The 23,830-nt window shown below is 38.7% G+C and overlaps 1 protein-coding gene across 3 annotated transcripts in view; it reads left to right on the top strand.

The window, feature by feature from the left end:
- MYPN (myopalladin) overlaps positions 1 to 23,830 on the top strand; it is a 110,654-nt gene that overhangs the window by 68,306 nt on the left and 18,518 nt on the right. For 2 of the 3 annotated variants that reach the window (XM_051982579.1, XM_051982578.1), the window contains exons 11-16: positions 1,925 to 2,518; positions 5,136 to 5,274; positions 11,776 to 11,997; positions 15,303 to 15,452; positions 17,856 to 17,935; positions 21,287 to 21,413. In XM_051982579.1, the coding sequence (XP_051838539.1) occupies positions 1,925 to 2,518; positions 5,136 to 5,274; positions 11,776 to 11,997; positions 15,303 to 15,452; positions 17,856 to 17,935; positions 21,287 to 21,413 (1,312 nt within the window). Of the gene's footprint in view, positions 1 to 1,924; positions 2,519 to 3,924; positions 4,005 to 5,135; positions 5,275 to 11,775; positions 11,998 to 15,302; positions 15,453 to 17,855; positions 17,936 to 21,286; positions 21,414 to 23,830 lie in introns of those variants that run through there. The other variant, XM_051982580.1, reaches the window with a different exon arrangement.

The following is a 23,830-nucleotide window of genomic DNA, read 5'->3' as shown; positions in this document are numbered from 1 at the left end:
AACAGTTTGCCTTTCCTCTTCTTCAAATGTAAAATAGTTGTAAATATTCAGAGTAAATTCTATTTCCTAGAATTATAAAAAAGACTAAAAGAATAAAACTAAAAACTGTTTTACCCAAATTAAATTCAAAATTTTGGTTTGACATGATTTCAAATTGAATTTGGGATCTAAGTTTTTAAAAGCAAAAGAAGATTCTGCCATATATTTAAAGAGCTAGTTTAGAGTTTTAATGAAATAAACCAAATTCTAGTGCCCAAAACTATATTCATGAAAAACAGGTGAAGGCCAAACCTTGGCAGTAAAACTAAAATCATCTAAACAAATCTCATACAATGTTACAGCCTATCTCTTCTCCCACCCTTTAAAAAAACAAAACAAAAAACTAGGGTTTATCCAGGGTTTATCAAGCAGTGCCATCTAGAACTTTTGAACTGAGGTAAGGATAAACAAATAGAAACAGGGTCAGTCTACATAGTAGCATAAACAGTTGCCTGCCTATGTGGAATCATTTCAAAGGTTATCAGGAAAGTTCTCTGCCACTTGCCAAATACTTCCCATTCTCAATGGATGATTCCTAGACTTCCATCATTCTGTTAGTTTAAAAGTCTTTGATCCCTGTAAGGGGATGTAACCTTTTATGCTATTATCAATCATTTGTCCTTGAGGATGAATAAATTTCATCCCTTTTCAAAAAATTTGTGAAGAAGAAAAAGGAAGGGGGCAGGGAGCAGCTAAGAGAGGACGGGGTGCCTAAAGTGAATGGAGGAGTCCCCACTATTTGGCTCAACTGGAACCACCTAATACTCAATTTTGCCTATGGCTGATTTTGCACAAAAAAGTTCACATGTGGGCTTATTCACTATGTCAAAATCTGAAAAATAATGAAGTCATCTATTCTGACAGGGATACCTATTCTCAGCAAATTATACCAAAGAGTAATTTATAGGCAGTTTCGAAATTAATAGTTCTTAAAGCAGGAAAGATCCAAAAGTTTTTAATTAAAAACATGTTTTCAGTCTAAATTTAGTGGAGAACAAAGACTTTGGGTAATGTTAAATTGATTTTCAAGATAACAGCTCCTATGGTATAGTACTGGCTTTTTCCAGTAATATTTAGCACAATAGTGAAGGCAATGCATAGCATCACAGGCAGAAAGGGAACCCCTAGTCATTTGTGCCAGGAGAATTGTACTGGCTTTATCCACATAATTACTATGAGCATATTTAAGCAAAGGAAGCAATGCAGTCATGGCTGAAGGAGTTGAGCCTCCCCTTCACCACACTGAAGAGGCAAAGAACACATGCAGAACGACAAAGATGAAGGGAGGGAATGAAGAGGGGGAGGAGAGGAGAGGAAAGGAGAGAAAAGGAGAAGAGCAAAACCAGAGGAAGACAAAAGAGGATTCAGCTTTGGTTCTTGGGAAGGTTTGGGGACCTCCCATGTGTGTCATGGTACCCTGCTGGCGCACCACCTGTTTCTGGGATGTCTCCAGAAAGGAGCCTGCTGCGTGTGTTCTCCTAAGGATGACTCATGCATCTGTCACTGAGTTGTAAACTGCCTTGAGGTTTAAGCACAGCTTGCATTCTCGGTAATGGTCTTTGATGAGTCTGCCTATATTCAGACATAGGGGAAACTACAGGCCGGATCAGTTTCTTCTGAGGTCATGGATCCATCTTTGGAAGGATACCACTAGGAGGGTGTAATGAAAACGGCAGCTATAGAAAAACTAGTCTCCTTTTTTTCCATTTTGTAGGGGGAAAAACCCAATTAAGCAAGGTTGTGTAGAGGTCAAACAGTCTGAGCTGAGCCATACTGCTGGTCTTGCCACCCTGATCACAGACATTATAAATAACCTATAAACAAGTTTTCTGGAGCACATGGTGACCTTTTTTTCTCTCTTCTCCATCTTTTGTTTTGTAACCAGCGATTCCAGTCAATTGCAACAGCTTCACAACCAAGTTTTATTGGAACAACAGCATTTACAGTTTCCATCTTCCACGTCTCCAAAAGAGCATCCTCTGAACATAAGCATGACCAACTCTATTGCTCCCCAGCCAGTGGCAACCACATGCAAACAGATGAAGGTCCCTCGGTCACAGACATTCACTTACACTCGACCTAAACAGTTTCTCCCATCTCAGAACACAGTCTTGGCCACTACATCCCCTTCTAGTTCTCCAGTGTCCACCTTCAGCAATACACCTCAGGCAATGCAGAGGACAACAAGTAAGGAAAACCTTTTGGGCTCTCATTCCTCAGTGCAAACGAGATCTCTCGGGACCTTTTCCAGTCAAAACGAACTGCCTTTTACCAGTCTAGCAGAATCGTCACAGCCTCCACTCACATTCTCTGTCTCTAGTGGGAACCAATTTCAGCCCCGATGTGTGTCCCCAACTACCGCGGTCTCTCCTACCAGTCGGATTCAAAACCCGGTGGCTTTTCTCAGTTCGGTCCTTCCCTCTCTGCCAGCTATCCCACCCACCAATGCCATGGGCCTACCTAGGAGCGCACCATCTGTGTAAGTATAACAAGACTCTGGTGGGCACAAGACCTGTTTTATAGGAGGAACATCGATCCCTTAGAGTTATCACAGTCTAGGAGCTTAGGAGCCCGGCAGGTTAGGATCTGCTTGGGCTGATGCTGCTCCTCCCAGACCACTCAGTCTAAGCTGTGCCCCTCTGTTAATAATCAGGATAAAAAGTTTCTAAATGGCCACACTTCTCAGGCACAAAGTCCCAGCAGCAACTGGTTCATTGAAGGATTTGTCCCTGGCATTCCAGTCAAATAATATGCATTTAGTAAGCACCCAAAATGTGGCAGACCCTGAGCTGGAAGCTGGGGATACAAGAAAAGCAAAGAGACCTTTATCTAGAGGGATCCCACATTCGGGAGGGGAGACTATGTGCGCATCAGGATGTGCGTCTCATCAAGGGGGAGGGGAAGGGAGAAAAATCCGATTCGAAACTATGGGAGAAAATGTGCTACGGCCCGGTCTCCGGGAAGGCTGGGGGCCCGGGCTTCATTGCAATAGAACCCTTCCCCGAAACGCCCTAGGCGGGACCCTGCGCTCGCTCGGGGGAGGGGAGGGATTCTCCCGAGAATTCTCAAGAGGCCGTAGTGGGGCCTGCGGGTACTCGGTGTGGTAGCTTCCCTCCAAGGCCGCTGTCTGCAGCCTTGCTTAGGAGGCTTAGCGCACGTGGAAGACTGCCAGCCCAGGGAGAGATCGCGGGGCTCGGGGGTAGGTGGGAAGGGGGCCCAGGAGCACTGAAGACCAGCCTTGAGGGTCTGACTCTCGGACCCCTCCCCGAAGCAGGTACTAGAGGAAGGCCCTGCGCTGGGTAAGGGGCCCGTGGGACCCACGTGTCAAGAGCAAGGCACGATTGGCTCACCTCTTAGGCGCCGACCCTCTTGACGCGCGACATTATTGGCTGCTCAGCCCGCGGAGGCTGGCCTCTCTCCTTATTGGCCAGAAGAGCCCGGCTTTCTCCTCAGTCATCCGGGAGCCGCGCGTCCCTGAAGGCGCCGGGACTTGAGACCCAGGTCTACTGGGGCGGCCCCTCCCACCGCCCACCTCAGGGACTCTCGGTCTGAGGAGAGCTTGAGGCCCCAGAAACTCCCCAGATGAGCCTAGATTGTCGCCCTCCCTCAGGCAGGGCGGGGCGCCTCTCCACCTACGCGGAGAGGAGAGCTTTGGGCCGAGGGTCACGTGAGTTTTCAAAACTCCCTGGCCTGAAAAATTCTCTCTCTCTCATTTCTGTGCGGAAAAACCCCGAAATTGTCCTGGCTTGGTAGGGTGCTGAGTCGTGAAAGCCGGGAACGACCGAATAGCGCCCCCCCCCCGGGCCAGTACCGGGGGAGCCTGGGGACGCCACAAGAAGCCAAAGCGGGTGCTGCCCTCGAGGCGCTTACTGCCTCAAGGGAAATGCAAATAGCAGCATAATCGATAAGTAGGGATTGTTTAGATGGAAGGCTCTGGGCTTTAGAGGGCCCAGCGAAGCCTTCAGGTAGGGCTTGCTCTCTGCTCTTACTTCTAAAGTAGCCTTCCTTCTCCATCGTCTCTCTCCTGTTGCTGCTACGGAGTAGATGTGACAGGGGGAAGGGAAGAGAAGGTGCCTGACGAGAATAAGAAGTTTAGTTTAGGAAACGGGACGTGCACATTGGTTGCTAATTAGTTTGGGAAACGGGATGTGCACATTGGTTGCTAATTAGTTTGGGAAACGGGACGTGCACATTGGTTGCTAAACTTTTAAATCCTTTATTGAGCACATGTCAGGCGCGTGCGCGCGCATACATACACGCACACAATCATGTAAATTCAGAGTTACTCCACTACAGTATATTATAGTTGGTATGGTACTCAGCCTTTGCAAACCAGAATCATTTCCTAAATACTTGTTGAAGGAGTGTGCAAGAATAAATAAGCCTTTATTGTCTACTATGTATCTCTATGCCAGGCATCCAGAATACAAACAAAAATGAAATCGTCTCTAGCCTCAAGGAAGTTACATTCTATAATGAGATAAATCATGGACACAAGTGTATCTCTATAAAATTAATACAAGGTGATTATGAAAGGGAGGAGTTAGCAGCTAGGGGGATTAAGAAAAAGGATTTTAAGCTAAACTTTGAAGGAAATCAGTGATACTAAGAGGCAGAGGTAAAAAGAGAGTACATTCCAGGTATAGGAGACAGCCTGGGCAAAAGCATGGAGATAAGAGATGAAATTTCATGTTAGGAAACAGCAGGAAGGCTAGTTTGGCTAAGATTGGCTAAGATTGTTTAAAGGGAAGTAATGTGTGTTAAGAATAGAAAGGTAGTTTAATACTCAGCTTGTAAAAATCTTTAAATGCCAGAAGAATTCATATTTGATCCTAGAAGTAATAGAAAACCACTCATTAAAAAAGGAAGGACGTGATCAGACCTGAATTTCTGGAATATCACTTTGGCTGCTTGATAAAGACAGAGTATGAAGTAATTATACTTCATAAAGCACACTTTTAAGAAGGTAGAATATATTAAATTTAGCATTAAGTCCACTATTTAGTTCTGCTTTCTATTTGTCATCCATATTTTATGTAGGCTTTTCATAATAGGCTAGTTTTCATTGCTATGATAGCTATGGATCTCTTTTGCAGGCCACCTCAGGGAGTGATAAAGAAAAATCTAAAATCTCCTCAGCCAGTGACAGATGACAACATTCGTGAAAATAAAGCTACGGTGATTCAGGACCTAGAAAAAAAAATGCATTTCAGTGATATCCGATCAAGCCAGCAGGTAAGAGAACTGGTAGCCCTTCAAATTAGGTGTAAGTTAAGTGTTATCTTTGGAAACAAATTTGTGGAAAGTTGAATATTTAAGTTTTTATCCATTTTCTAAACAAGGAGTTATAAAGCCAGGCTGTGTTTATGATATCCTAAATGGAAAATTATAACTGGAAAAAATTGGACTCAAAAATAGAGGAATAGCTCCTTGAGTTTTGATATTATTTTTGATCCAGATGGTTGATTGGTAATTTAGCTCTTTCAAAAATCAGTCTGGGAATGTAGGTGTTCCTGACTTCAGGAAAAAATATTAGAAGGCAGAATCTAATCAGAACTGAGAATACCAGAGGAATTCCTTTATTTAGATTTTTATCTGCCCATATAATCAGTTCATTAAAACTTTACAGGCAAATGTTAAGCATGCCTAGCATAGAATAAATTATAGAAAAAAGAGAGTTAATTTTATTACCCATTTAATTAACAATCTTGCCCTTGGTTTATCCCAGCAATCTCTTTTTAGAAATACTTTGATGTGCAATAATTTCAAATTTCCAAACTCATTGGGATCTCTCTGCAAATATAGCCCAGTACTTGTATTCCTATTGGGAAGGAAGTTGTTAAGGACTTGTCTTACCTCCTTTTCCTGTTTTAGGCATGCTCTAATGTGATTAAACTAAAGTGTTTATATTGTGGGTTTGGTCATTGGTTTCTTTTTCCCAAAGAATGATTGATTTATAAATATGTTAATTTCCTAATATACCCCTCTCAAAGAGCTATCTTGTATAACAAAGAATAAAAAAAGAAAGAGGGGGAAAATTCAGAACCATCCTCATCAGAGCTATCATTTATGACATACTTTAAAGTTTGCAAAACATTTTACAAATATCTCATTTGATCCTTACAACAATCCTGGAAGGTTGGTGCTATTTTTATCTCATTTTTGCAGATGTAAAAACTGAGGCAGAAAGATGTGCTGTGACTTGTTCGAGGTTACATAGCTAGTAGGTGTCTGAGGCTCCTTTTGTCCTCATCTTCCTGCCACCAGATTGAAGGCTATCTCCATTGTTCAGCCAACAGCCACATCAATCCCGTCTGGCATTCTGATGTCAGAACCCCAATGAGTATATACCTAGAATGATGTGAGATAGGAGATGTGGATGTGAGATAGGAGCTGTGGATATGCAAAGGCAGCAACTGGTGCAGAATGTCTGAGCCAGCCTGTATTTTCACCTTGCCTGACTTTTGGGAACGTGAGCAGCCAGCTAGTAGGAGAGGGTGGTTCACATGCGCAGTCCTGCCATCTCAAGCATTCAAACAATCCCCTTTTGATGCTGTAATAAGAGAGAAATTGAGGTGACACAAATCCCATCTCCTCATGGAATCTGAATGATTTTACCCTTACATGGACTTACTCAAGATTCTACAAAGGATTATAGTTGAATCTGCTATTCCCTTGGCCTCATATTCCTTCTCATGTGTATACCTCCTCTTATGCTAGAAATATCTCTAAAGGTTGGCTGGTAGAGGTAATGAGTAGAGTCATAATTTTTCCTTCTAGGATTCCCAAGCATCCTTTTACTTTCTGATACATCTTTTAATCTCCAGGTGAAATAGGAAAAAGAAATGATTAAATGGTGGGATTATAACACTCCAAGATAATCATATATGTGGAAATTTTTTACAATAAAATTCCCTTCCCCCCTAGTCATCAGTTTTCCTGGCAGTTATCTTTACCTGTTTAAGTTTTCTTTTTCTGAACAGAAATCAGAAATTCCTGATTTCTGTTTGTCTCCTGATTAATAACTTAACTGTGTAGAAGAAAAAATAAAATTTACATTTGATCATTTCCATAGCAACCAACTCTTTGCTGCCAGATACAAGAGACCCCAGCCCTTTTCTTGCTATTGCTGTTTAAAGATCGCATACTGTCCTTATTCATCAACTTAAGAGATTTTCAAGGGTAATTCTGATGAACTTTACCTTAGAATCAAGTGACCACAAAAGAAAGGTTCACTTTCATCATCTCTCAAAAAAATGAAATCTTTTTTCTCAAGCTCTTTAACAAAAGCTTAAGTCAAGTACCCATGTGTATTCCATATTGGACCAGGTCTCTTTCTTTTTTGTTTCTGATGAATGAGCTTATCTTTAAAAGGAAACTAATTAATATCCATTTTCCTACTCCTCCTGGTACCCTTCACAAACCTACTTATAAATAAATGAACTGAGAACTTTTTCATTTGATCTTTCCATGATTATGGTTGATATTTGTCATCAAGGTACAGCTGTACGCCTAAATAGTTTAAAATTCTCTTTAACTTTTCTTTAACATCTCTAGCTACAATGTGCTTGCCCTTCCAGGCCTCTCCTTCATTTTCATTTTTTTGTCAACTTTGCAAATCTTATGCGCCTGCATAGAGCAAAGCTTCAGAATTATTTTAATTTGCATTTCTTTCTTTGCTAGTGATTTGGAGAATTTTTTCATATGGTGGTTGATAACTTCAGAGGCAATCTCATATAGTGAACAGGGAAGCCAGAAAGACTTCAAGATGTGCCATTGTGAATTATAATTATATATAAGATTATAAATTGGAGAGAAAGTGCCAATTTGTGTTAGTAGAGTTTCTTTAGTCAACAGCTCCCTATTCTAATGAAATCATAAATGAAGTTCCTGTCCCTGAACCTGTGGATAATTTTCCTTTTTTTTTGAGAACTGAATGTTCATATCCTTTGACCATTTTTGTATTGGGGAAACTTGTTCTTATATATTTGAATTAATTCCCTATAACTCTCGGATATCAAATCTTTATCACTCTTATTTTCTTTCTAGAAGATAGACTGATAAACTATTTTGAGATTTTATGTATAGGTTTCTGACGTGAATGTAACAAATGGTGCCAGATTGTGAAATAAATAACAACCAGAAACAAACTGTCTGGTTATCCTTCCCTTGACAGTATTTCTGGAAAGGTCTTTTATTAGGCATTATTCGAAATGATTTTTTGAAAAATGTGGCTCTTTTAAAAAATGAATTAGGATTATTGAATAGATGCAAAATTTTATTTTCTACACTTGAATATGCTTTTCACATATCATCGCAGTTTATTTATTCCTATCTATGAAGTAAACAAAAGGATAGAGTATTTTCCTCCTATTTTATAAATAGAAAAACTAAATCATAGTCATATAGTCTGTGTCAGAACTAGACCTAGAGTTCTGTTCTTCTACGCCCAGTTTTGTGGGGCATTTTCTCTGAAATTGTTCTAATCTCCTCAACTTTAATGACATAGCTTCTCTCTCTCCCCTTCTTCTACAATGCTGCTCTTTCTAATTTTCTCTCCCTTACCCCTGTCTTCACAGATTTAGACTTGTCATTGAGGGCTCTGAGAAAGACAGAGCAAGAACCCTTACTAAAGAAATTTCTCACACAATCCATTTGATTTTACATCGTTTCTCCACTCCCATTATTCATAATTATTTTATATCCAAATCTACCCACTCCACCTACCTAACTCAGACCAAAGTAGGGAGGGTCTTTTCTTTCACTTATTCAGGCAATTGGATGCTTTGTCCAGCTGATTTGGAAATATATGAATGTGAAGGAAAACTCAAAATTACTTTATAATTCTTTACTACAAAGTTTATCTATGACTGGCTTTAAGAATTAGTAAGAGAGTTTTAGAAATTAGTTTCTGTCTGAAGAGTTATGCCTTATGTCCATTTTTTATTTATACAGAGGCTTGTAATAATGATAATAACTAGCATTTTTATTGAACTTAAAGTTTTCAGAGTACTTTACATATATTATTTTTTAAGATTTTTTTTTGTTTTTACATCATAAACATTTTTTAAAATACCCACCCCAAACCTTATGTTAACTCATTCTAATAGGTCATTTACGGCAATATCCTTAGATTGTGTTTTGAACCATGCATGTAAGTAACAAAACCCCACCAAATCCATTACAGACAAGTAAAACCTATTTTTTCATGGAATACTTGATGATGATATTAGTTTAGGGAAATATTGAAAAGCATGCAATATGAACAACTCTTATCATAGTATCAGTTCTATATAACAAAATGAGATACTACCACCTCTCTCTCTCTCTCTTTCTCTCTCTCTCTCTCTCTCTCTCTCTCTCTCTCTCTCTCTCTCTCTCTCTCTCTCTCTCTCTCTCTCTCTCTCTCCCTTCCTCCCTCCCTCCCTCCTTGGAAAAGGAAAGACAACAGATTGATTTCCATCTTGGGGAAGGGAAATGAGAGGAAGGGAGAAAAAATAGAAATCAAAATCTTATAAATTAGAGAGAAAGTCAAACACTAATAAATACATTTTTTGAAAGGATAGTCAAAATGCAATGGAAAGATATCTCAGGCAGTTAAGAGAATATGTTATGGTATACTTTTGAATTCAAAAGAAAGAAAGGGCTATCTAAGATGGAATTATCTAAAGTAACTAACAGTTAAAAAAAAAAGAGCTTTTCACATTTGGAGGTCTATTTGTTCATCATATAATACTCAGGCTTCCCCTTGATAATATTATACTTACATACCTTTATCCCATGTATGAAACTGGGTAATCAGAACAACTGCTCCTCCTCTTCCTTATTGGCCTCCCATTTTAGTGAACAGGTGCAGGGTTCCATTAGAAGATAATCTTATTTCCTTCCTTCCTTCCTTCTTTCCTTCTTTCCTTCCTTAATTCCTTTCTTCTTTATCTTTTTAAAATTTTAATTTAATATTTTCTAGTTTCTCCCCCTCTGGCCTCCTTCCTTTGTCCTTTTCATCTTTTTAAAAAATTTCTTTGGAATATAGATCCAATAGTGGTCTATAGTTTACAAATTGGTTTCTGGAATAGCTGAACCAGTTCATAGATCCCTCAATTGTGCATCAGTGTTTTCTCATAATCCCTACAATTTTCTTTTGTGATTTTCTTTTTTTGTCAACTTTGCCAATCTGATGAATGTCAAATAAAATTTCAGAGTAATCTTAATTTTTATTTCTTACAGCATGGAAATATTCTATTAGATTCATGTATCACAATTTGCTCAACTACTTCCCAGTCATTGGGTATCTACTCTGTTTCCAGTCCTTTCCTTGTCCTATCTCATTCTCAAAAAGTGTTGCTATAAATATTTTGGCACATATGAGGACTTTCTTCTTATCAGTGATCTTATTGTAATATATGCCTAGTAGTAGAATATCTGGGTTAAAGGCTCTGAGTTAAGTTTATTGTAGTTTCTTTATTTATATAATTCCAAATTGCTTTCCAAAATAGTTGTACTGATTCACAGCTCCACAGCCCATTCACTAATGTCACACATCCTTCCAACATTTCTTATTCCTATCTTTTGTCATCTTAGCCAGTTTGCAGGGTATGAGAGGAAGTTTCAGAGTTGTTATTTGTGGTTATTAAGTTTGCAATTCTTCTTTTGAGAACTCTTGATATACTTTGACCACTTATTTATTGGGTATCAGTTTTCAATCATATATATCTAATATGTATATATTATAGTCATGTCATATAGTATATATGTTTGGTTATATATGGATTTTCTCATATATATTATACAAATAAATATATTTTGCAATATATTAGTACTTTAAATGGGCTAATAGTGGGAGAAATTTTCCTAACAATTAAAGCTTCCCAAGAACAGAATGGGCTGCCTAAAGAAGTAGTGAGTTCTTCTTCCCTGGAGGGTTTCAAGCAGAAGCTAGATGATTATTTGGCAGGTATATTGGAGCAGAGATTCCTTTCATCTCTGGTTTAAATTAGTTACAGAGATTCCTTCCAACTTGTCATGAAAAGATGGCCAACTGTTTCATGAAGTGACATATGCCCCCTACTCTCTTCTGACATTGCAATCACCTGGTACGGTAAAGGGAAGGGACAGAAGGGGAGTTCAGTTTTGAAGATATTGAGTCTGAGAACTCTGTGGGACATGTGTTTAAGATAGAAAATTGGAGATAAGTATTTAAGAACTTCATAAGGATTAAGAATATACTATTCCTCTGAAACTGGGTTTTTTTGGTATATAATAATGATAATTTTATTTCACCTTCATTCCATTCTCTCCCCCACCCCAGTCCCTCATATCTGGGATCTCAAGAGGGCTTCATATCCTGGAGCAAAAATCAGTATCTATAAATTTGGGGCATACTACTGGGCATACAAAGTCCTCACTTTGGACTTCCAGTGTGACTCCTGAGGGTCCAAAGTAAGACTGTAGCACTGAGATTCCCATGAAATTGTAGTAGTTAATTTGGATTTTCTGAAATCTTCATTCAAATTAATATTGGCATAAGGACATAGCATATTATATATATGTGTGTGTGTGTGTGTATTTGTGTGTGTGCGTGTGTGTGTATGTATGTGTGTGTGTATATATATATATATATACACACACACATATATGTGTATATAATACGTATGTATGTATGTCATGCTGACAAGGAGTTTCCTTCATGTTCAGGGAAGAATCTTCAGATTGAAACCAATTTGCTAATTTTCATAGGAGTACAAGATTTCAAGCTTTGAGCAGAGGTTAATGAATGAAATAGAGTTCCGTTTAGAACGCACCCCTGTGGATGAATCTGATGATGAAATCCAGCATGATGAGATCCCTACAGGCAAATGCATTGCCCCCATCTTTGACAAGAGACTCAAGCACTTCCGGGTTACCGAAGGCTCTCCAGTAACATTCACCTGCAAAATTGTTGGAATACCTGTTCCTAAGGTAAGGAGCTGGGTGTCTGGGTGAGGCAGTAGCACTAGCAGCAAGGGACCGTGGGATGTCCTTGTGAAGGTGGCACTTGAACTGAAACCTAATGGAGACAAGGATTCATAGAAGTAGAGAAGGGGACGGAGCTGAGGGTGATGTCTGAGGGATCAAAGGAAGGTAAGTTTGACCAGAGACCACAAAAGAGAGAAGAAATAATAAGGCTCTAAAGATGAGTTAATCCATATTATTTATGCCAAGCATACTTTCTATTTGATTCTAGAGATAATAGTCACTGGAGCTGACTGATTCTAGTAGAGGTATGGTCAGAACTGCACATTAAGAAAATCATTTTGGCAGCTGAGGGGAGGATTTGAGAATCCAGTGAGGAGGCTGTTGTCTTTCTCCCCCACCATAGTGGGGGGGTCTGGTTGGGTAGAGAGGCAGAGATGGGGGCAGATAGAAAGTCGGCTTTGACCATTGACTGGATGTGTGTAGATAGATGGAGGAGGTAGATATGACATGGAATAATGGTGGTACCCATACCAAATATAGGAAAGTTCAAGGAAAGGGTAGTTTCAGGGCAGAGAAGAAATTGGTTCTGTTTGGCTGCCTAGCAGTGAGATATTTGTGAGACATGTAGTTCAAAATATCTGCCAGGGAGTTGATAATGTGAGAACATGAAAGAGGTTGGGGCAGATTAATAGATCTGAGAATCACCTGCAGGAAAAAAAAATTGATAAGATTCCCAAATGAGAGCCTCTTTAGAGCACAAAGATTTTGTAGGTAGAGGTCCCAGCACAAAGGCTTGGGGTATATCTGTTGTCAGAAGGTGTGATCTGGATGGTGATGATAATCTAACAAAGGAGAGGGGAAGAAGGAGAGCCAAGAAAAAATGCCCCCAGGTCCCTAAAAGGAGAAAGTAGCCAGGAAGACAAGGTGGTCTCCAGTGTCATGTGCCATAGAGAGGGTACACCTGAGAAAGGCCTTCAGACTGGATGATTACATTACTGATCCTTTTGGAAAGCAGAGTCTCGAGTGAGTGATCAGGTCAGATTTCAAGAGGAGGTTAGGAAGTTGAAGACAGTGGGACCCAACAAGCATTTTTTAAGTGATTAGTTGCCAGACATTGTGCTATACACAGGGATGCAAAGAAGGACAAAACCAGGGTCCTTCAAGTAGTTTCCATTCTAATCCAGGAGATGACATGAAAATAATTAAGTACATATAGCATACAAATGATATGAATGGGAAATCATCTCTGGGAAGGCATTAGAATTGAGGGGGGGTCCAGAAAGCTCCCTGCATCAGGTGAGGTTAGGATTGTGCCTTGATAGAAGCCAGGAAAGATATAAAGTGAGGATGAGGAAAGAATGTGCCAGGGTTAGAGTAAATCCAGCTAAATGGCGCTGATTCGTGAGGCGTTCTCTTCAAGGAGCACCATGAGGGCCAGTGTAGCTCAATTAGAGAGGGCTTGGAGACAGAGGGGCAGAGTTGTGAGGCTTCCTTCAAATGCCATTCAGAGGATTTTGTGCCTTGGAGGTATGTAGGAAGTAGCTGAAGTTCCTGAGGGAGAGAGTGAAAGGATTAGACCCAAGCTTTAGGATAATCACTTCCGGCAGCTGCCTGGAGGATGGATGGAGTAAAGAGAGGCTTGAGGGAGGGAGGCTCAGCAGAACACAACTGTGCTTTTGCAGGGCTGAGGTTTACACCAAGGTGGTGCTAGAAATAACAAGCCTTGACAAGAGATTGGCAATGTGGAGAGAATACAAGTGCAGGGTGGAGGGCCACACCAAGTGCAAACCTGGTTAGTTAGGGATGTGGTGGTGTTCTTAGGCAGTACCAGGGAAGTTAGGAAGAGGGTTAATTGGGAGGGTTTGAGAAAAGGATAATGAGCTTATTTAAATGATAAATGTGTAAAGGTTCCTAAGTGGCACAGTAGAGAATATTATACCTGGAGTCAGAAAGACTGAGTTCAAATTTCGTTTTCTCATCTATAAAAGGGATTGATGTGAGGATCAAATGGGATACTATTTGTAAAGTACTTTGGATATGTAGAACTTGAAATACCAATAGATATCCAACTCGAGATGTCCCAAAAGTAGTTGCTGATAAGGTAGTAGCTCAATTGACAGATTATGGCTGTATGTGTAGACCTAGGAATCACCTACGTAGCGATGATAATTGAATGCATGGGAGTTAATGAAATCACAAATGAGGGCATATAGAGAAAGAAGAGATTCAGAGACCAATCTGAAAGGGACTTCTACAGCTGGTGATTATAGAAAGGGAAGAGAAAGGTTGGTTGCTAAATAGAGGATCCCCTAAGCCAATAAGATCTAGAGAAGACTTTTAAGGATAGAACAGACACAGATAATACTGAGTCAGACAGAGGGAGAAGGGAACAAGTTTGTCATAGGAAGAGAATGAAGTTTAAAGAAGTGGTAGAAATAATTGGGGGAGCAATCTGCTGGGGAAGAGAGAGGATGGGATCCAAGGCACACATAGAGAAGTTAGCCTTTGCAGGGAGAAGGACTGTCACCTTCTGATTAGAGACTTAAGTTAAAGATGGAATTTGGAATGTTATCATGGGCTTAGGAAATGATATCTGTTTTATTTTTAAAGTAAGAGGTCATCATGTGAAAAAATGGATGAAGGAGAAACATGGGAAATTTAAGGAGAAAAGAGAATATCCCTACTGTGAAGGATGGGATAGGAAATAAATTTGGAAGGAATAAAAAGGATTGCCTTCTAGCAGAGAAGACCCAACTGAACTTGGACAATATATATTTTCAGAGCCCCTATCAGTTTAAGTGTTTGATTTTGCCCAATTCTGTTCAGCATCAGCATTATTATGTTAACAACAAATCACATTTATGTGGCCATTTTCATTTGCAAAACATTTACACATGTAATCTCATTTGAACCATACAACCTTATTAGGTGTGACGTATCCCCATTTTATATAATAAACACCTAGTGTGCACAGAAATAACATAACTTGCTCTAAGTCCCACAACTTGTAAGGGTCCAAGAAAGGTTGAGCATTCAGGTCTGACTCCATCCCCAGCTCTCTGTCCGTTTTGCTACACTGACAATCTCTTTGGATTAGAAATTCCATTTTCAATATTACATTTATATTATAAACTGACATGTTTTAAGTGTTTGACTTTTTATCAAATTCATATTCCGTGCACTTATTTTAAGAGAGTGGCCATTTGTGTGGAGATTATACTTGTCCCCACTTAAGATACTTTGCCTTACCTTACTTATCACACTCCAGAGGCATCAAAGGCTGTGTTCTTTACTCTTTCTCTCTTCAGGTTTATTGGTTCAAGGATGGAAAACAAATTTCTAAAAAAAATGAACATTGCAAGATGAAGAGAGATGGAGATGGGACATGTTCTCTGCATATTGATTCAACCACTGGTGATGATGATGGAAACTACACAATCATGGCTGCCAATCCACAGGTAGACTTTCAAATAGCTCTTCATTCCCCAAAGCAAAGTTGGGTACTTTGAGTTTCTCTGATGTAGAAAGGGAAAGGTAGTTTATTTCATTTTAAGGGAAACTGTCAAAATTTCCCAGAACCAATTATAAAAATGAAGGCAAAACACTGTGACTACATGTAAATAGGACATGAGATCCTACACCCATTACAAGACTAGCTTTCCATTACTGCTCTACTCCATCTTCTCCAGTGAGTGAGGGGCAAGTTATGATTTTGTTTCTCTCATTTGACCCTTAACAATTGTAATGGGCTGAGGCTTGAGTTGATGCACTGAGGTCCCAAGCACATGAGGCTAAATAGTCCTGAAAAAAAAAAAAAATTGGATTCCCTGATATGTGAAGCAATGGACAATAGACTGGTTTTGGACTATCTCTTGGCTGCTGAAGAGGTGTATGTGTGACTGCTGTTTACATACTCTCCTTCTAGGACTTTTGGCAATCTTTTACAACACAATGTTGATTTATATTGTTTGTTATACCGTTACTTGGGTGTATAATTCATGTTTATTACACCACATCAAGCCTGCACTGACTGTGGGGAGAGTCATCACTAATAGTCTCTGCGTTGTTGCTATGTGCTATGTGTTCCCATGCTGATGGGTTTGTGCATAATAAGACCCTTGAGCCCAGAAACCTGCTAGCAACCCCCACTTCCCTTTGGTGCTTTTCATCTCCCTTGCTGAGATGTCAGGGAGGGCGTGATTATCTCCTTTTTAGTGCTTTCACCTCCCTTCCTGAGAAGTCAGGGGGGTCGTGATCACTTCCTTTTCAGTGCTTTCACCTCCTTTCCTGAGAAATCAGGGAGGGTGTGATCACCTCCCCTTGGGGGCTCTGACCTCCCTGAAGAGTCAGGGATGGCATGATCACCTGTGTTCTAAAACAAAAGAAAGCGGGAGATGTAATGGGCTGAGGCTTGAGTTGATGCACTGAGGTCCCAAGCACATGAGGCTAAATAGTAATTGGACCATACTCTATTAATACGTAAGCTTGGAGAAAGAATGGCCCCCACCCACTCTTTGTGCAAGTCTGATGTGTTGTATAGGAAATGACGATTTTGGTGGGTGGAGGCAGGGGAGTGGAAAAGGAAGGGGAGGAGAGACCTTTGGGACGGCCATTGCCACGGCTGCCTCCACAGTTGGCTCCACTGTTGGCTCGGCTCGAGTCGCTCTCTCTTAGCTCGCTTCCTGTCGCAACTGCCTATATTTGCTATCGCAATCTTTCTTGCCTATATTTGCTATAGCAATCTTTATTCACCTCTTCACTTCAATAAATATTGAAGATTTTTCCCTTAACCTGAATTCTTGACTCCGGCTGACTTTAAACACGTGGTCATTACAAACAATAACACAATAAAGTAAATAACATATGCATACAATGCACATAAAAAAGCATTATATGTAAACATTTTTTCATATGTAAACATACATATAATGATATATATGTATGTAATTATCACTATTTTACAGATAAACTGAGGTTCAAAGAAGATAAGTGACTTTTCTATGGTCACACAACTAATGGGCATCAGAGGCAAGATTCAAACTTAGGTCCCTCTTAATTCCAAGTTCTATACTTTTCCCAATGCATTCTGTTACTTTCCTTTCCTTTTATTGTTGTTTATTTACCAGTTGAAAGAAAAAATTCATAAAACAATAACCATAATAATATACTTGGTTTTACCCTTCAAAGAGTAAATGAGCAAACTATTTGGCCAGAATATTTGAAATTCTACCAGATTACATGACAATTATATAAATGATCTTATTCATTGTTTTCATGTTTCCAGATTTGACCTTTTTTCCAGATTAAAATCTGTGTTACTTATTTATTTTTAAATCTTTCATCTATTTATTTTTAAATGATAGCTTTTTATTTATTTGTTTGTTTTAAATAATGTTTTATTTGCAAAATACATATAAAGATAGTTTTCAACATTCACCCTTGCAAAACCTTATGTTCCAAATTCTTCTCTTCTCTTCCTTCCATACCTCCCCTAGACAGCAAGTAATATGATATAGGTTAAATATGGGAAATTGTTCTATACACATGAAATCTATTTTTAAGAGAGAGGCAAGATAGACACAGGTAGGGAAGGGCAAGAAACTGGCCATGCTTTATCTGATATCCATTATGGAGGTAATAGAATAATGCCATTTGCCAAGTTTTGAATTATATCTGTTTTCAAGGATAAAAGTAGAGACATGTTAGGAGGAATAGCTCTTAATGAGCATATTTCAGCATTTTCATTTCTCCAAAACAGAACACAAAATCCTAACTAACTGGCCCCAAAGTTTATAGGAGACAACCAAGTACAAGATGGCCCTAATTTTCATTAGTATGCTCATTCATTCTCTTTTTCTTAGGGGAGAATTAGCTGTTCTGGTCACTTGATGGTACAGAGTTTACCTCTACGTGGTCGACTCACACCAAATCATTCTCACAGGTAAGCAAAATGATCAAGCTGTAACTCGCATATACTACTCTAAAAAATTATAACTCATTTTTAAGGGATGCTTCAAAACTTTCATAACAGTAAGTTACACATTCATAGTTTACAAAATATGCCATTTCATTTATATGATGCTGAGTGAAGCAAGCAGAATTAGGAAAACATTGTACACAGCAACAGCAGGATTGTATGATAGTCAGCTATGATAGATTTGGTTTTTCTCGGCGGTTTGGTGATCCAAGGCAATCTCAATAAACTTTGAAAGGAAAATGCCATCCGCATCTAAAGAGAGAACTACGGAGACTGAATGTAGATCAACATATACTATTTTCAACTTTTTTTTTCTTGTGTTTTTTTTACCTTTTGTTCTGATTTTTCTGTCTCAACATGATACATATGGAAATATGTAAAAAATGAATATTTCACGTATGACAAAAAAAAGTTTTAATGTAAAAAAAAGTAATAATTCTTTTAAAAGGAAGAAAAGATGGCCTTTAAGTTCAGAGCAAGTGACAACAAAACATTTTAATGGTTGATTTTAGGATCCCAGACTTAATATTCAAGGCCACTATGTTTGGTTAAATAGCATGTGCATTATTAGGGTTTGAGAAGAGCAACAAGTTCATCCCTTTGTATGAAGATGATTTAAGTCAAAAGTCTAGAACCTGGCTTCCTCCAGAGTCTGTTGGTGCCACAGAGTTATAGCGGAATATTTCACAGTTGCTGACACAGAGTGAACTAATATGACTTATCAGAGAAATAAAAATAGTGACCCACATTTCAGATATTTTACATATTGTGTTTTACCACCCTTGCAATTATACCTTTAAAAAAAAAAAAAGCACAGCTGTTACTATTGGTTTGTTTTCTCAATTTTAACTTTGTGAACCATTTTATTTTTTTAAAGACCTGTCATAATTTATAGGCATAGCTAATTTAATTACTCACCAAGCCTGGAAAGTACACTGCCTTGTCCCAGGTAGTAAACAGGGCTTCTCCTTTGGCTTTCATTTGGAGATTTATTTATTTTGAACAAGTACAACTGTTGAAAGCCAGAGCTGAGAGAGTGATGGCATTTAATCCAGAATGACTTCAAAGAAAAGGAGCCAGAGGCTAGTTTATCTGGTGACAGATCTCTTAAGATCATCCTGTTGCATCATTGGAGACACACTTAGCACTTTGTCTGTGATCCTAACCCCATATCAGGTTTTCTCTTACTTATTTATAATCCACAGCACAGTAAAATATTCCCTCTGAGCCCCATAGCAAACCTCTTAAGGTGTCTGCATACTTGAAGGACTGATATTTCATCATTGGGAGCACTCCTTCCACTAACTTGGACCACAGAGCATTGTTTGGTCCCTTAGTGGCTAACCTGGGGAGGAGTTTTCAGTCTTCCCTTGGCTGATCCTGCAATAATATGTATATATTGTACACACACACACACACACACACACACACACACACACACACACACACAGAGTATCCATCATCAGGGCCACACATTAACATTTATCTGTTCTTTAATGGATTGCGGTCTCATCCTTGTCAGTTGCCCTTAGCCAGAGCAAATTCAAACCCAATACTTGGTCTCATCGTCTGCCTTTCTTGTCCATGTCCTTCCAGAAGTCCTCTGTGAAGTCTCTCTGTGCTTTCTTCTAGATCTTTGATGCTTCAAAGAGATCAGAGGCAATTCAGTTCTTGTCTCTCATTCTTACTACATGACTAGCTCATCTCCTTTATCAGCCAATCTATTCTGCCACATTCTCTCACCATCTACCACTAGTGGCATGTACTGCAATATGCTTATACCTAATACGTATCTTTCTACCTTCCTTTGGAAAACCTGTGTATTGTAGGCTGACAATATGCATGCTTCATCCAGCTGGCTTTTACTATTTGGATCTCTAAGCCAATCCCTCGAGTGCCTGAATGTTTCATTACAGGGGCCCTATAGGGTACTTGATGTCATCTGCAAACAGGAGTGAGCTGTGAGCTAGGCAAAAATATATTAGAATGGGTTGAAAAGTTATTTTTGATGCCTGAACATTTAAAATAATAATAATAAGATGATGATGATGATGATGATGGCAGCTAAAAGGAAAAAAGATTAATAAAAGTTTTCAGAATACATGATAAGTGAGTTAAAAACTTACTGAAATGTTTTTGGCATATGCTTCACTTAACCAAACAATAGTAAAGACTGACAATTCATACCACTGCATTTGTCAAAAGTTAACTTCCACTTGGAGTCAATGAAATAGCTAAGATCCAAGAGTGTAATCAAAAGGACCACCATGGTTAAATATATAGAAGTTCAGCCATGAACAATGTCTTGTTCATATAGATATTCAAAAATAAAAACTCCAGAGTTTATGATGGCAATTTGGGATTGGTCATCAGCACTAAAAATTACAAATATATTATCCTTAAGGGGATTGAACCTGTTGATAAATGCCAATTATGGAAGAAAAGGGTAGAAACCGTGCAGGTTGGGAAAATATTGCATTTGCTGAATATTTAGCAAAACATGAATATTTAGGAAAACATCTGGAAATATACATTAGAAGCTCATTATCTTTCATAAACTCATAATAGTCTTTATTCTACAAATACAGATATTAAAATCCTTAAGAATTCAACAAATACACTGTCCTGGAACTGGAGTATTACCATGGACAAAACTTCACCTGCAATCACCTGTTTGTAGTACTGATCTATAAAAATTTCAGAATAATGCTTTTAATAGGTATTTCTATGATAATCAAACTTCATGAAATGAAAAACTTTTAAAATAAGAAGATCCACTGGCAGAAATCAAAACCATGTAGGAAGCAAAAGGTGCCTGTTATGCCCATCATCCTTCTGTCATTGGCACTGTCCTCAAAATAGTTACAGCAAGCCACAGAGAATGAGCTTCCACTCCCACACCTAGTTTGGTATGGAAAAGTAGTCATTTTATCAATATATTCAGTATTCCACACAACATTAAATGTAAAAGAATAGGAGCAGGATAGTGGTATGTTCAGTCTGTTTTTTATCTGAACTCCATCAAAAAGATGAGAAAATAACATAGTAACAATGATAACAAAACTGGAGTTTGTGTATCATTTTTTTCCTTCTTCCTCCCTTCCCTCCCTTTTTTGCTGAGGCAATTGGGGTTAAGTGACTTGCCCAAGGTCACACAACTAGGAAGTGTTAAGTGTCTGAGGCTAGATTTGAACTCAGGTCCTCCTGACTTCAGGGCTGGTGCTCTAACCATGACACCCACTAGCTGCCCCTGTGTATCATTTTAAGGTCTATAAAATACTTTGTATACATAACTGAAGTTGTGTTGCATTGCAGGGGGAGAGCCCGGATGCAAGAAGGGGATAAGGAACCTTTACAGGAACGATTTTTCAGGCCTCATTTCCTTCAGGCTCCTGGTGACATGGTTGCTCATGAGGGACGGCTCTGTAGACTGGACTGTAAGGTAGGCTGCATACTCCTATCCTTTGATCTAACCAGGAAGGGGAGGGGTACCATGTCTGTCCTCCTTCAACTACTTCTAAGAAATTTGTCTTTTAAAAACTCATACCATATAAAAACATTCTTATTTTTTTCAATCAACAAGCTTTTATTAAATACTTACTATGTACCAGAGACTGTACTAAGTTCTGGGAATGGAAATACAAGTAGGAAAAAAAGAACAGTTCCTGCCTACATGGAAGTTATCATCTTTTTAAAAAAAATAATAGCTTTTTTATTTTCAAAATACATGCAGAGATAGTTTTTGGCATTTATCCTTGTAAAACCCTGTGTTCCAAATTTTCTCCCTCCCTTCCCTCCACTCACTCCCCTAGATAGTAAGCAATCCAATGTAGGTTAAACATGTACAATTCTTTTATACATATTTCCACAAGTATCATGCTGCACAAGAAAAATCAGATCAAAAATGAAAAATAAGAAAGAAAAGAAAAATCAAGCAGACAAAAAAGGTGAAAATACTATGTTGTGATGCACACTCAGTTCCCGCAGTCCTTCTTCTAGATGCAGATGGCTCTCTTCATCACAAGACCATTGGAACTGGCCTGAAGAACCACATCCATCAGAATTGATAATCACATAATCTTGTTGTTGCCATGTACAATGTTCTCTTGGTTCTACTTAAGTTCACTTTAGCATCAGTTCATATAAGTCTCTCCAACTTTTCTTAAATCATTCTGCTGATCCTTTGTTATAGAACAGTAATATTCCATATTCCAAATAATAATGTTCCACTCAGTCATATGAAAATATTCTACTAAACCCATAACACTTTTTTGTCCATCTGCTTTAGAAATACCACTTCAACACATTAAGTTATGTGAAAATGAGTTTAAGACATCAAAATTAGTAAATGCCTGTCAGGGCTTTTTTATACTGAGGAATGAAGAGTGTCTTTGACCACTCTTTTGATAGAATTGAACAACTGACCTCTTAGTCCCCTTTGCCGGACTATCAGCCATATCACATTCCCTGTGAGTGTTTCTAAAGTTCTGGTGTGATCCTTCTTCACTTCTCCCTTGGTATGCTTTCTCTTGACCAGCTCATCAATTCCCATGGGTTTAATTTGCAACATTTTCGGTCTACTATTGGGAATCTATAAGCACAATAATTCCCAGCCTTCTTATTTAGCCTGTCGCTCCCCTGAGCTTCGATCTTGCATTACCAATTGTATATTGTATACTAGATGTCCTGGAGACATCTTAAATTCAAGATCTTGTTATCTTTCCTTCCAAATCCTGCACTCCTCAAAATATCCTTATTCTGTCAAAGGCATCACCATCCTTCCAGTTTTCTCAGGTTTGTAACCTAGTCATTATCCACATTTCTTCCTTTTCTTCCCAACAAATCTCCAATTACTTGCCCCAAATCTTTCCATTCCTACCTTCACAACGTCTCCTGTACCTTGTTCTCACACTTCCTTTACAGTACAGCTCAGACCCTTTCTTCCACATGAAACTTCAAGTAAACTTTCCAAAGAAAGAGTGGGAAGCAACATGACATAACAGAGCTGCAGTGTCAAGACTTCCAGAGAGATCAAAGAAACAGAAAAGGACACACATCCAAAAATAATGAGTGCATCACTTTTCACAGTAGCCCCAAACTGGAAACTGACCCACCCAGTGGGAGCAGCCCAATTATGGTATATAAATGTAACCCTAAGAAATGAGGAAAGCAGTTATTTCAGAGAAAGTTGGAAAAACTAATCTGATCTGATACTGACCAAACTGAATTGTAATGACAAATAACTTTGAAAGACTTTATAACTCTGACCTATGTAATAACTGACCACAATGTTGGGGGACTAGTGGGAAAACATGCCACTCATCTCCTGACTGAGAGGTTGCAGATTGAGATGTACAGATCTAAAGCATTTGTTTTGCTTGACTAGAGATATTTGTTAAAAGGATTTCTTTCTTTTTTCTTCTTAAATGGGGGAAGTAAGAGGGAGAAAAAAATGCTTATTAAATTTCCAAACATTTTAAATTAAGTTATATTTTTTTAAAAAAGAGAGAGAAAATTAATTTAGGATTCTGAAGATATGGGTTGTAATCCCAGCACTTCACTTTTCTGGGACTGTTTCCTCTTTGTAAAATGGGGAGATTGGAATAATTGATCTTTAAGGTCCCTTTCCTCTCAGAAATTCCATGGTTCTATGAATAATGAATTCAGCTAATTGAATTAAAACTAGCTAGGGCAATGGACAGAGCATGGAACTGGGAGTCAGGATGATGTGAGTTCAAGTCCAGCCTCAGACATTTACTAGCAATGAGAATAATAATATCACCTTCATCCTAAGATTGGTATGAAGTTCAAATGAGATATTTGTAAAGCACAGTGTAAATAAATGCCAACAGTAATGAT

The sequence above is a fragment of the Antechinus flavipes genome, chromosome 2, assembly GCF_016432865.1.
Source record: "Antechinus flavipes isolate AdamAnt ecotype Samford, QLD, Australia chromosome 2, AdamAnt_v2, whole genome shotgun sequence".
NCBI lineage: Eukaryota > Metazoa > Chordata > Mammalia > Dasyuromorphia > Dasyuridae > Antechinus > Antechinus flavipes.
The sequence above is the reverse complement of the archived record's forward strand: the minus strand, read 5'-3'. Positions and strand labels throughout refer to the sequence as shown.